Source organism: Mesoplodon mirus, assembly GCF_964341445.2.
Source record: "Mesoplodon mirus genome assembly, chromosome: X".
Classification (NCBI taxonomy): domain Eukaryota; kingdom Metazoa; phylum Chordata; class Mammalia; order Artiodactyla; family Ziphiidae; genus Mesoplodon; species Mesoplodon mirus.
Genome location: NC_138981.1, coordinates 30,102,780 through 30,115,504, shown reverse-complemented (window position 1 = coordinate 30,115,504; position 12,725 = coordinate 30,102,780). Strand labels below are relative to the sequence as shown.

At 38.8% G+C, this 12,725-nt stretch overlaps 1 protein-coding gene across 2 annotated transcripts in view; it reads left to right on the top strand.

Annotated features, from left to right (window-relative positions):
- Nucleotides 1-12,725, top strand: part of DMD (dystrophin) — a 2,064,872-nt gene that overhangs the window by 1,679,179 nt on the left and 372,968 nt on the right. For both annotated transcript variants that reach the window (XM_082609524.1, XM_082609523.1), the window contains exon 56: nucleotides 4,959-5,131. In XM_082609524.1, the coding sequence (XP_082465650.1) occupies nucleotides 4,959-5,131 (173 nt within the window). The remainder of the gene's footprint in view (nucleotides 1-4,958; nucleotides 5,132-12,725) is intronic.

Below are 12,725 nucleotides of genomic sequence, written 5' to 3'. Positions count from 1 at the left end.
GGCTATATTCTACCTGTTTCTTCTCAGCGCTCATTGTCCATTCCAATCAGGTCGTGCAGTTCATTGTACCTGCTCGTAATCCAAACTCCTTGCCACGTTTTTGCCATTTCCAGGCTTTTCTCACTTGGAATACCCTCTTCCTCTTCCCTTCACCTTTCTCAATCCTATCCATCCTTCAAGGCTCAGACGAAGTTCCATGACTTTGTAAAGTCTATTTCTATCACTTTTTTCCCCACACTGATTCTCTTATAATAGAAATCCTTACATTAGCTATTATTTATTAAAGGCTTATTGTGTTCTAGATGATGTTCAAAATATTTTACAAAAATTATGCCATGTAATATTCAAAATAACCCAGCAGGTAGGTATTATTATTTAATATTTAGTGAAGCCAAGGAGATTAAAGAGTCTTTACACTTATGCAGCTAATAAGGGAAAGAGAGGGAAGAGACTAGAATTATGTCTGTTTAACTGCACTTTCCCATTAGTTTTCCCTGGAGGCTGAGAAAGGGGACTTATGACAGAAGTAGGCTAGATGCTTAGAAAAGAAGGAATGGTGAGATTTGAAAATGCTCTCCAGGAAACACAGTACTCCCTACTCCTAAAACTGCTTTGTAAGCATATAAGCATACTGCTTGCCTCGCATCTAAACTTTCTTGATATTCACAGTTGAAATTTGCTCCATAATTATACATAACTCTAGGCTATATGTCTCTTTCTGCAGGGAGGGGCTGCATATTATTTTTCCATTGGCACCCATTTTCTCAATTATTTTATGCTCTCCCTCTTTTATTGGATATATCTGTCCACTACTTTAGATATGTTTAACAGTCTCCATATTAATAAGACCGTAAAGTTACTCTTTGAGTACTGGAAACAATGTTAGTCTGCCTTGTGCTAGATTTGCTGAAATTTAAGCAGGAGTATTATTAATAGGAAACATTTTTTAATTAATAGGAAAAGACTCAGAGGTGATATAGCCTAGTGGGTAAGAGCCCAGTCCCTGGAGTCTGACGGCCTGGGTTTGAAATTTCGCTGCATGGTTTATTAGCTGTGTGACCTTGTGCATTTTTTACTGAGCCTCTCTGTAATTTCATTCTCTTATGTGTGAAGAGAAGATATGAATAATGCCCACCCTGGAGAGTTACTGAGAGGATTAAATGAGCTCATGTATATACAGTGCTTTAGACAGTGTCTGTTGTAAAGGAAGTCGTATATATGTTGTTGCTGTTGCTGCTGCTGCTTCTGTTGTTATGTAACAAATCCTTTTTCCCTATTCATTAGTTTTTGTTCTTCCTAAAGAATACAGTCACAAAAAGAAGAAAAAACTTACATTGATCGTAGCAACTAAGGCTTGAGTGATCTTTTCTAGTTAGGTCAGAAGTGAAATAAAACTACTTAAAAATATCTGTGAAAATTACTTTTTGTCCAGATTGGGTCTCCTCTGAGAACTCGATTCTCCATCCTAACCTCCTGCTTTTCTGGGGCCCCTGAGTCTAAGGTTAATCTTAGGATAAATGCCATCATGGTAATTTATGCAAATATGAGTGTGTTCCTTCCTAAGTGCCCTGTCAATGTCTCCCTCCCCACCTAGGACTCATGCTGCCTACTTGTACTAAAATATCTCCACTACAGCAGGCTAACTTCCTAAAGAAAGCCTTATGGTCCTCACCGATACTCACCTGCATTTTAGAGCAACCTACCTGAGTCCTGTAGCTTGACGGAATCCCTGCCAGCCCGCCAGCCCAGAGGAGCATGGCCAAACTACGTTTATGCTGATATGTCAGGTCATTACTTCCTGTAATGTTCACATGACTCTTTTAGACAAAGGAGTGAATTACTGATGGGAGAATTTCTGTTCTGGCAGCGGGGATATTCTGTAGCAGACTTTTTCAGTGCAAATAATTTTTGCTCACAGGTGGTCCCAGATGCCCAATTGCAAAATGAAAAGTGAAAAGGGTAGTCAGGATTCCATTTTTCATTTTGAACAAATCAATCCACGTGGATAAAGTTTAATCAAAATCAGTAATGCCGTCTTTCCGTGTCCTTTAACCTCAGTAGTTGTTTTTTCCTCTTGTTAGCAGTAGCCTTGTTCAGCTTCAGTAACTACTGTCTGTTATAGCCAGTGCTTACAGCAGCAAATGGTGTGTGGAGACAGCCTAAGATCTTCTAGAGTCAAAAGAACTGGATCCATTGCCCACATTTAACACTTTTGGCAAGTCAGTTAAACATCTCTGAGCCTCGGTGCTCTCATCTGTAAAACAGAGAAAATATTATGTACTTCACTGGGTAAGGAGTAGGAATAAGTAAAACGATACATGTGTAAGTGCTTTGTAAACGGTAAAGCCCTTTACTATACATGTGTCATTTGTTGCTCTACGCTACCATCATAAAGTAGAGAAGGAATACTGAGTTAAGAGCTACCTTCCTGCCAATGCTAAGACTTGACTTCAGTTACTTCTGAATTTCCAAGGGGAGAAATTTTAATCCGAGTATGTATGAGGTTTGGCAGGAAATTCTCAACGTGTAGCTGATAATATGAATGACTTAAACAAAAAGTGCATACTAGATTTTCGAAAAAGTAAAGGCATAACTGTCTCTTGCCTTCCTCTTAGATTTCCCACAGTGCTAAGGCTAGACAAATAACCAGTCCTCAACAAGCACTGGTTTATCAATTTTATATTCATTTCTTTCTCGATGATACAACAAAGATGTTTAAATTCAGGGCAACGTAAGTGGCAAAGATGAAAATTAGCAAATTTCATGAATCAACATCCTATTTATGCTTGGGAAGACCTCTCATTTATTCAGCAAAGTATTGATGACTTCACGATACACATAATCTTAAGGAACTATTGATTGAACCTGGGTCTCTGCTATAAATGCAGGACATAAAAATTCAAATGTACTATAATTTATATGCATGCTAATGTAGAAAGCTGATTGTATTAGTCAAGATATCTTAATTTGTTGACAACAAAAGGTTTGGTCTTAATTCCTTAAGTGTGTACTCTGAGGCCAAGTTGTAGGTAGCAAACCACATACAACAAGAAGAAAAGTAAAGTAAAAGAGAGAAGTGGGGGCATTGTCTTGATAACTTGGATCTGTTTGGGTTTTATTCCTGAATTATTTAGATATATTAACCTCAATTTTCTCTTTCACTGAAGAAGTAGCAAATTCAGCAGGGTATGTTTTTCCATGTAGGTACACAAAGATAAATTGGATATATATTTGATCAAGCTCCATTCAGCAAGAAGCCCAATACTGGTTTTCTACCACATCAGCTAGTTTCAGAATCAGGCTATTTCCTTCCAAAACAAGCCTGTTTTTGATGGGATAAAGATAGATGCTCCTCGATATGTTTTAGTATTTCTAGTCTTTCAACTCCAGATGGGGTTTATCCATATTCCCCTCCTGTCTTCCAGTCGAAGGGAATGAGACAGAATTCTCTTTAGAGTCCATTGGTGATACTTTGGCTGCCAGAAATAGTGACAGGAGACATTCATCGTCCATCTCCCTGCATCTAAGAGGCTGCGACTGAAAACACGGGCCACTTCTTCAGACTTTGTAACATGTTATTGCTGCCACTTTTCCTTCCTTACTTTAGAAGAGTAATTTAATTCAATTTTAGAAAGGCAGGGGGGAATTTTCTAGTTACACAGATCAATCCAGTTGTTCGGAGCTTCAGAATGAATTTTTAAACTTGTTAAACAGAAGCATACAAATCTCTAAAAGCAAGTCAGATAATGTACAAAGCCTCCATTCATTGTGTAGGCAGAAAGGAATGCTGGTACCCGGCAGCTCTCTGAGGAATGTTCCTTTGGCTTTGACCGTTCTGCTGGGAACAAGGAGGGAAACACATATAGAAAATGAATTTATAATGTCTCTGGCTTATAATGGCAAAATGATAAGAAAAGTTGGCTGTTTAATATAAACTATCAGTTGCATATTCCAGGCCTCCTCTCTTTGAGGTCCCTCCCACATCCACAGGCCTGGCTGCCGTTTAGTGAGGAGTACAAAGTGGCTGTTTATTATTATTGACTGGTGAGGCCTGTGGTCTGAAATTCATTCTGTCAACAGAATGTAAGCAAAGTTGGCATTTTAAAGCAGGGCTCTTTCAGTCGCTGGGTTTTCTCAGGATTGCTATGCAGCAGGATCAGTGCTGTAGTCCCCGGTTCAAGCTGAAAATGTTACACAGGAAGACATACCATGTAAAGGTCAGATTCTCTACTATGATAATTTTCTTGATCTGTGTATATACAAATGAGGTTGAAATCATCCCTTCTTATCAAAGTCTTATGGACTTTCCACCTGTTGAGCTTAAAAATGTGATGGTATTTTAAATGGGAAGTCTTACTAATAAATGTCTGGTGCTGTAATAATTGTGTGATGCTGTTTTACCAAGGTGAACTTAATGTGTATTGTCAAGAAGATTCTCTCCTGTGATCAAATCCCATTAATGTGCTGGTGCTATGGACCAAGTACAGCCTTGTTTATTAGTCTCTCCATGCTTTTGTGGTCCGAGTCAATTCTACAGATTACTATGTGCTTGGAAAATATGACTTGACCCGTAGTGTAATACAGTGATTGGCACTGGGGTGCACTTTATCATGGAGTTTTATTTCCTATCACTTCCATGAAACAATGTGTTTTTTCCATGGACTAGAAGACATAAGTTATGAAATTTATAAAGTTATAAATGTATTATGTTCCAATTCATAATCTCAAGGAATGAATGTATCATACCTAATAAGATGCCCACTTTCAATCCACATAACGACATAAAGAGATGATACACCGAGGAAAGTGAGCTGGAGGTGTATCTTCTTGTTAGTTGAAGCAACTGAAATCCCTTTTTAACTAATATTCTATTTTTTGCAGTTCTCCAAATTCACAGTCACAGCCGGTCTCTTTTGTTTGGTAATTCTGCGTGTGTTCTTCTTCCTGATGCCCTGTAGGACCTCCAAGGAGAAATCGAAGCTCACACAGATATCTATCACAACCTGGATGAAAATGGCCAAAAAATCCTGAGATCCCTGGAAGGTTCTGATGATGCGGTTCTGTTACAAAGACGTTTGGATAACATGAACTTCAAGTGGAGCGAGCTGAGGAAAAAGTCTCTCAACATTAGGTAAGAAAAGATCCGGAACAACAACAAAAAAAAGGCCAGAAATGAATTAAAATGGCAACGTTCCCCTCACTTTCCTAGCACAAGTAGCTAATATCTCATATGTTTATGTAAATCCCCCAATTTCAGAATGATTTATTTTCTTTTGAATAAATGAATCATTTATTTGCTCGGTATGGAGATGATACTTGAGGGTTCAGATGAGATTAGAATGGTGCTATGTTATAACCACAGGAGACATACTTATTAAGACATCAGAGTGAATTCAAATGAGGAACACAGCTATCCTGATTTCATAGTGTTCTCTCTTGGTTTATCACAGGGTTATTCAAAAAATGATAAAACTAACGTCTGTTTATTATGGGATTCTTTCTCTGGCATTATTCTAAATTCATAAGTGAGGACATTCTTTAAATACCCATAACACATTATAATTAATATTTTAAAGGAGACCTCGCCATAGCTCCCACAGCCAAGGAGAGATTATAACAACTGCCTGCCTTTTGCTTCCTCTCAGATTGTGTTACCATATACCCTGTAAACTAAGCCTTTAGCTGTTCTGTACACACCTGTTTTGTACTTTGCCCTTTTGTGCGTAGCAGCATTCTCTTGAGAAGTTAATGAAAGTGTCTCAGCATTGCTGTAAAGAGGGCAGAGTGAAGCTCTTGCTGTACCTGTTTTGCACTAGTTCAGTGGAGGGGCAGAGAGCAGAGAGAGAGAGTGAAATGCCCAGGGTCACCTAAGTGGCATGGGAGGTACAGGGAATGGAAGTTAGGCTTCCTGCTTTCTAATCCGTTGCTTTGTCTAATTCACGTCTCTTTATAAAAGTACCTTGTGTTTTCTTCTGTGTCTAGAGGAGCAGTGGTAGTGGAGGGAGGTAGAAGAGGACTAGTGGAATGCACTCAACACTGGGAGTTGTTACTACCTCTAGGTCGTAAGATTACAGGAGGGAGATGATTTTTCTTCTTTATAGCTCTTCTAAGTTGTCCCAAATTTGGACATAGAGTATCTTTACTTCTATAAATGAGGAAAAAATATAAATGAAATTTATTCATTTGAAAGCACTCTTGTAAAAATCTGCATGTAATATGACAGAATTATGATGATAGCAACTCACACTTACATGGTGTATCACATACTGTGCAATGTCGTGGGCACTTTAGACTTGTCCACCCATTTAATGCTCTCAGCAACTCTAACAGTTAGATTCTATTATTATCCTCTCTTTGCATTTGAAGAAAGTAACACACGGAGTGGCTAAATAACTTCCCTGAGGTCACTTAGTTAGTAAGTGGCAGATCTAAGATCTGAACACGGGGAGTCTGGCTCCAGAGTCTGAGCTTTGAACAGTTGTGTTATGCCGTAGAGTATAAAGGAAGAAGGAGAAGGTAAGACCCACCTAACTTTTACACATAAATACTTAATAAGGGAAAGGATGAAACACAAGAGCAGATTTCTGGGAGGAGGAAAGGATTTATTTTTATTTCTGTGGTTTTCCCCCCAAATTTGCACCCTAGCTTCCAAGACACCCATTTTTATCTCCCTATTTGATCCATGAATTTTGTATTGATGTGTCGGTGATGAGTTGTGGGCAACAACGGGCGATGGCATTTTCAAAGATAGGGAGGCTCCATTCGCGTTCTACAGCTTCACCTCTCAGAGAGGTGAGTATATGTAACGACACCGGCCACTTTCATAACATGTCATTACAAAGGAATGAAACTTGTGAGATGGGAAAGATATCGGTAGATAAAGGAAAGAAAAGAAAGTTCTTCTTTTTTTCGGGAGGGAAAAAGAAAGGTGCTGTAACTGTTCTAAACATCACTCAGTGCCTTTTCTCTCTTTCATGTGAACTTGATGAAATAAAAGGAGGATTGAAAGCGGCAAACAGCATGTCAGCCAAAATATGGGCTCTTAATTCTCAGCAATTTCCCATAAGCCAGCTACTGCAGTTTAATTCTTGCTGTCATTAATCAAGTAGAAAACAGTTACCTTAGCTCATCTGAGGTACTGCAAATTCTAGAATTTAAATACTCAGATCAACGGTTTTGGCTTTTAAGTAGGCCTCTCGAATAATACAGAATGTGTTATCAACACTCACTTATAAAAAGTGAGGAAGTAATTTTTCACATCAAAGCGATTCAGTTTATTTCCTGACGCTTGGTTGAAATAAGGGTATCAGTCAATCCGTACTGAATGGCAGGGTTCAGTTGAGAGAAGCACAGTAGAGGTAGTAATTGGGGATTGTTATGAAATAGGATAGATGAACCCTGGAAGAGTTACGTACCGAACCATCAGTGACACATAAGCTTGCATTGCCAATCTAGTCAGTTCCTCTGTCGCCATTATTTTGTAGTGAAAAGTCACCACAATTTAAAAAAAAAACTTCCAAAGGTACCCTGGAGAAACATCCCTGTGTTTACCTCAACTATGACATATTATACTAAAAAATTTCAGTTGTTCATGATTTCATAAGAGTTTCTGAAGCCATTTTTATATTTCAAAATATAAAAACATTAGCGCTTAATTTCACAGGTATCCATTTTTTAATGAGAAAAAATTGAGTCTGAACAAAAATGATTCTGAAGTTTCCCTTTGTGTTCCATTGACTCATAAGCGGTATCGTTGTGCTTGCAGATCTAAGTCCACATTATGTCTTTTACCCTCCATTTATCTTCCTTCTGCCCTGTCTTTCTCTTCTTGTGATTGTGGTTCTTATTGATTGATTGATTGATGGATTGATTGATTGAAGTCTTCATCATGTCATTCCATACTGATGGATTTGGCTCTCTTTCTTTACATATTGAGACCATCCATTACACATTTACAAAAATATTCTTCCTTGGACACTGTTTCTATCACGTTATTCCTTTGGTCAAGAACTTCAGTCTTGTTGGTGCCCGTATTTCACTCATTCATTTATTTGTTCATTCAAGAAATATTTACTGAATGTTTACTATGTACTAGGCACTCTTCCAGGCACGGAGGATACAACAGTGAACAAAACAGACAAAAGTAAATCATTGCTCTCATGAAGCTTATATTTAGTCACTAGGATCTAGTGACCCTTCCACTCTCTACCAACTATGCCTAATAAGCCCCTGCTGACCCCTTCCCTCTCTGTCCTTCCTCTGCCTCCCACTTCATTCCTCCCCAAGCAGCAATCTAGTTACTGCCCAAAATGGATTCTCTGAATCAAGTAAATGCTGCTTTCTAACCCCATTCCTGCTCTCCAACAATTTTCTCACTGTCCCGTATGAGTACAGCCATTTGCTGATCCTCACACTTGGAACACCATCTCTCCTCTGAGCCTCCAAATTTTGACTCAGATTCCATAATCAAGATTTCGCTTTCTGACTGTTCCTTTACCAGGTCTTCCCTGTACTATTCTCATTTACACTTGATGGCAAGTTCCTTGAAGTATTCATGAGTTGTTTCATAGGGCTGTGCTTGCTGCCTTCAGCTAAATTAGATAAATACAAAACTCCAAGCTATAAATGAGTCAGTGAGGTGGAGTAGAAAGGGTCTTGGACCAACAGTTGGGTGACCTAGCTTCTCCTCTGGCTCTGTTACTACCTAGCATCTGATCTTTAGCCAGTCACTTAACTGCTTCAGACTTGAATTTTCTCTCTCACTGAAATGAGGAAGTTTGACCAGACACATGGGTGGTCTCTTCAAGTTTCCTGGCAATTCTACAATTCTATTATTTTTAATTCTACAATCACTCTTTATAAACCTAGGCAAATTATTGAGCTTTTCTACCTTGGTTTTCTTATATTGAAAAGAAGTGATTAAGTTCAAAGATACGGTATAAGAGAAAGTAAATACTGATACAATATCTTTGAGAGAAAAGAATACTTTAATTGAAATTGTATCTCATAATTTAGTTCAAGGAAAGTAGATGCCACCTGTTCCACATGCGTTATCACACTGCATTTTGTCCAAGAGGTATAAGAAAGAGAAGTAAATACTCAGTGATAGCTGAGTGCCGTCAAACAAAAGATTAACTGCTTTAAATGGGAGAAAAATAGAGTGAAAATTTTCTACTTACGTGTATACATACACATACACATGCGTGCACGCGTGCACACACACACACACAGTCACTGATGACATTATCCAACATCAGGATGGTGATTAGTCAAATAAAGTGTTTCTCATTCTAAAATATTCTGTATCTACAAAACTTGCATTTTTAATTTTGAAAATATGAATAATTTGAGAAGTGATCAAGTGCATAAGAAACATGTATGAAGATTTCAATTTAATCTGCCACCAGATTATATTTTCCAGATTATTGTATATATTATTAACTATGAGAATCACATATGACGTCCACATAATTTCAGCAAAACTTACATTCTGTGAGATTGTTATCCTTGGGGGAAAAACTTGTAGATATTATATAAAGATAATCCCTTTTATGAAATTTTGAACATTAATTTGAGACCTGAGGACACCAACATTATATAGTCCACAGCAGCAATAAATCTCTTAGAAAGTACTCGGTGTTAGAAATTAGAATAATTAGAGGTCTTGCTGTAATGGAGGACAAAGAAAGAGCAAAAGAAAGCAAAGTCTTTTTACCTTTGAGTGAGAGAAAAATGCTACTTGGATGTTGAGTATCTCCAACCTTCCCTTTCTTACTCTTGGGATGTTAATTATGTTTGAAAGTTGGAGTTCATGGCCCATCTGGGAAAAAAGTGTTTACTTCTCTTTGGGCTTCTCTTTATTTAAAGCCCCATAACTCCCATTTTATTTCTGCGGTTCCTTATTATTTCTGCATTCTTACCTTTTCTTTCTGTATGCTTACATGCTATCTTTTTACCGAAGGTACCAAAGATATACAGGGATATATTGTTAGTTTTATAAAGGAAGTCAAAGTGAAAAATGACTTCAATATAACACATTTTGCTTTAAGAATAGTTGCCTTTCAGAGTAAAGTTTTATTAAGGATTTCAAACTGGGCATCAACTGAATCATACTTGAAGTATTGGTGTCTGGAGAAATAACATTCCCTTTAGCAGCCCTATAATTCTTAGAGTCCTGACAGTGAAGAGTTTCTTAAAGCCCAAACTATATATCCCAACACACCTAAAGGTTCTGCATTTTACCTAAACCTTACAAGTTATAGAAATTATCTGCTTATTAAAGATCGCTACTTCTGTTGTTAAAAGCTAGTAACCCCTAAGCTCTTGTCTTCACTAATAAAGATTAATAGAAAATGGATAGAAGCTAAGTGTGTAGCTTCAAACCTCCTGTTTTATTCTCTGTTGAGCAGGTAGGGGTAAATGGAGTATATTTGCCAATTAGCAGGAAGCCTTTTTGCTCAGGAATCCAAAACATTTGGTGAAAACCATCAAGGTTAAGGATTTCCTCATATAGGGAGGTTTGTAGTTTCCACTTCCCAAATCTAAATATGACAGCTCAAGTTACGTGCCTCAGCAGGTGTCTTTATACCTTTGTATCTCAGTTCCCACATTTGCAAAACAAGCGAGTTGAATAATCTCTAAGGTTCCTTAAAACCAGGGGGAAAAGGTCATTACAAATACAAAGAAACATTTTCAGGAAAAATCCCAAATACAAACATAGGTTAATCATTTAGAAATATTTGGTATACAATCTTGAAAATAAAAATAGGGCAGCTGCTTCCAACAAACGCATTAGAAACGTGTCTTGAATACACTTCCCAAGCTTAGCATATGGCCAGAGAAAATGTTCTCTGAGCTCAGAGCATTTCATTACATCTAGACCTCCTTCAAAATCATGTCACTGACAAATAGCACCTTTGCCCCGTGGAGACTGACAAGTAATGTTTAGGGCACATAGGAAATACTTCAAGAAATTCTTCCTCAGAGAATGGTCCTGGAGCTCACCTGCTGAGTTGTAAAGATTCTTGTTCAAGTTACAGGAATTGTATCTGTGAATCTGTTTCTGTTTTGCATATACTTTCATTTGTATTATTATTATTATTTTTTTTTATTTTTTGCGGTACGCTTGCCTCTCACTGTTGTGGCCTCTCCTGTTGCGGAGCACAGGCTCAGCGGCCATGGCTCATGGGCCCAGCCGCTCCGCAGCGTGTGGGATCTTCCCGGACCGGGGCACGAACCCGTGTCCCCTGCATCGGCAGGCGGACTCTCAACCACTGCGCCACCAGGGAGGCCCTCATTTGTATTATATTTTAGATTCCAAACGTGTGGTTACCAAAGGGGAGAGGGAAGAGAGGAGGGACAAATTAAGGGTATGGGATTAACAGATACAAACTATTATGTATAAAATAGACAGTCAACACGGATATATTGTATAGCATGGGAAATTATAACCATTATCTTGTAATAACTTATAATGGAGTATAATCTGCAAAAATACCAAATCACTATGCTGTACACATGAAACTAATATAATATTGTAAATCAACTATACTTCAGTAAAAATTTTTTTTTAAAGTACTGAAACTGGGGATGGAACCTAGGAGTCTGTACTTTAAGCAGGCTGCTCAAATGTTTCTTATGCACACTAAAGTTTGAGAACCATGGCTTTAGATTGGACATCTTTGTGTTGTTTTAAATCAGGAGCCGTTGTCTGAGTTTCTCCTCTCCAACCCCTACCCAGTGTCCTCTGTCTTTTATAAGCTTTTTGTATAAGTTTTTGTCCTCGTATCACATCTTCCCTTTCACTTTCAGGCTTTAGCAAGGAACAGAAAGTCATTTGATATGTACTTAAGTTGATCAGACATTCAGAAAAGTGACTTAACTCCATGCCTTAGGGATGGATAAGGAAGGCCCCCTCATCCCGGTATTTGAGAGCTTTTTGTCACTCGTGATCCCAGGTCCTTCTTCTGTTCCTCTGTTAACTCTCTTGACTGTCCCGTGTCCCTTGCTCTTCACAGCTTCCCTATCTCACGCTATGGAGTTTCTCTTAGATCCTTTAGAACTGAATTCCCTGGGTCTCAGTGCTCTTTTCTTTTTTTTTCCTCTCTCCTAGGGGACACAAAGGGTTTCATCGGCCCCGCTAATAATTTAGTCGGGGCCATTTAACCTGGCCGGGGGCCAGGTGGGGGTGGGGTGGGGTGGGGGGTGGGTTGTAGCACCTCCTTATGTAAATGAAGCAGCAGCTGGAGGCCTCACCTTAGGCCGCCTGCCCTTCGGCATATCAGTCCTGTAGACCTCTCCACCACAGGGATGCGTTATTTCCTTTACCAGACAGATGGAGGCCAGGCATTAGACGTCTTTATATCCTCCCTTACCTTCCCCCCTCCCTACCCCCTGATGCCTGCTTGGGACTGAGAGGGGCTCAGTAAATATTTATTTAATCAGTGGCTCATCTACAATGTGCTGCCTTTCCATGGCTGTACTATGCCTCTCTCTACCTTTCAAAATATCCTGCTTGACAGCCTCTTTCACCCTCAAGGGGACCAAGCTGCAAATTCCAGATACCCCAGGGAATCCCTGTAACCAGTAGTCATTACATGTCATTAAACAGCTAAAATCTTGCATAGGGAGTTCTCACTTAGGCTTATCCTGGAAAAGTGAAATAGGAGGAGAGAACAGAAACATAAAAGAACTGACCTCTACACCATATGCAGTCTACACTATTA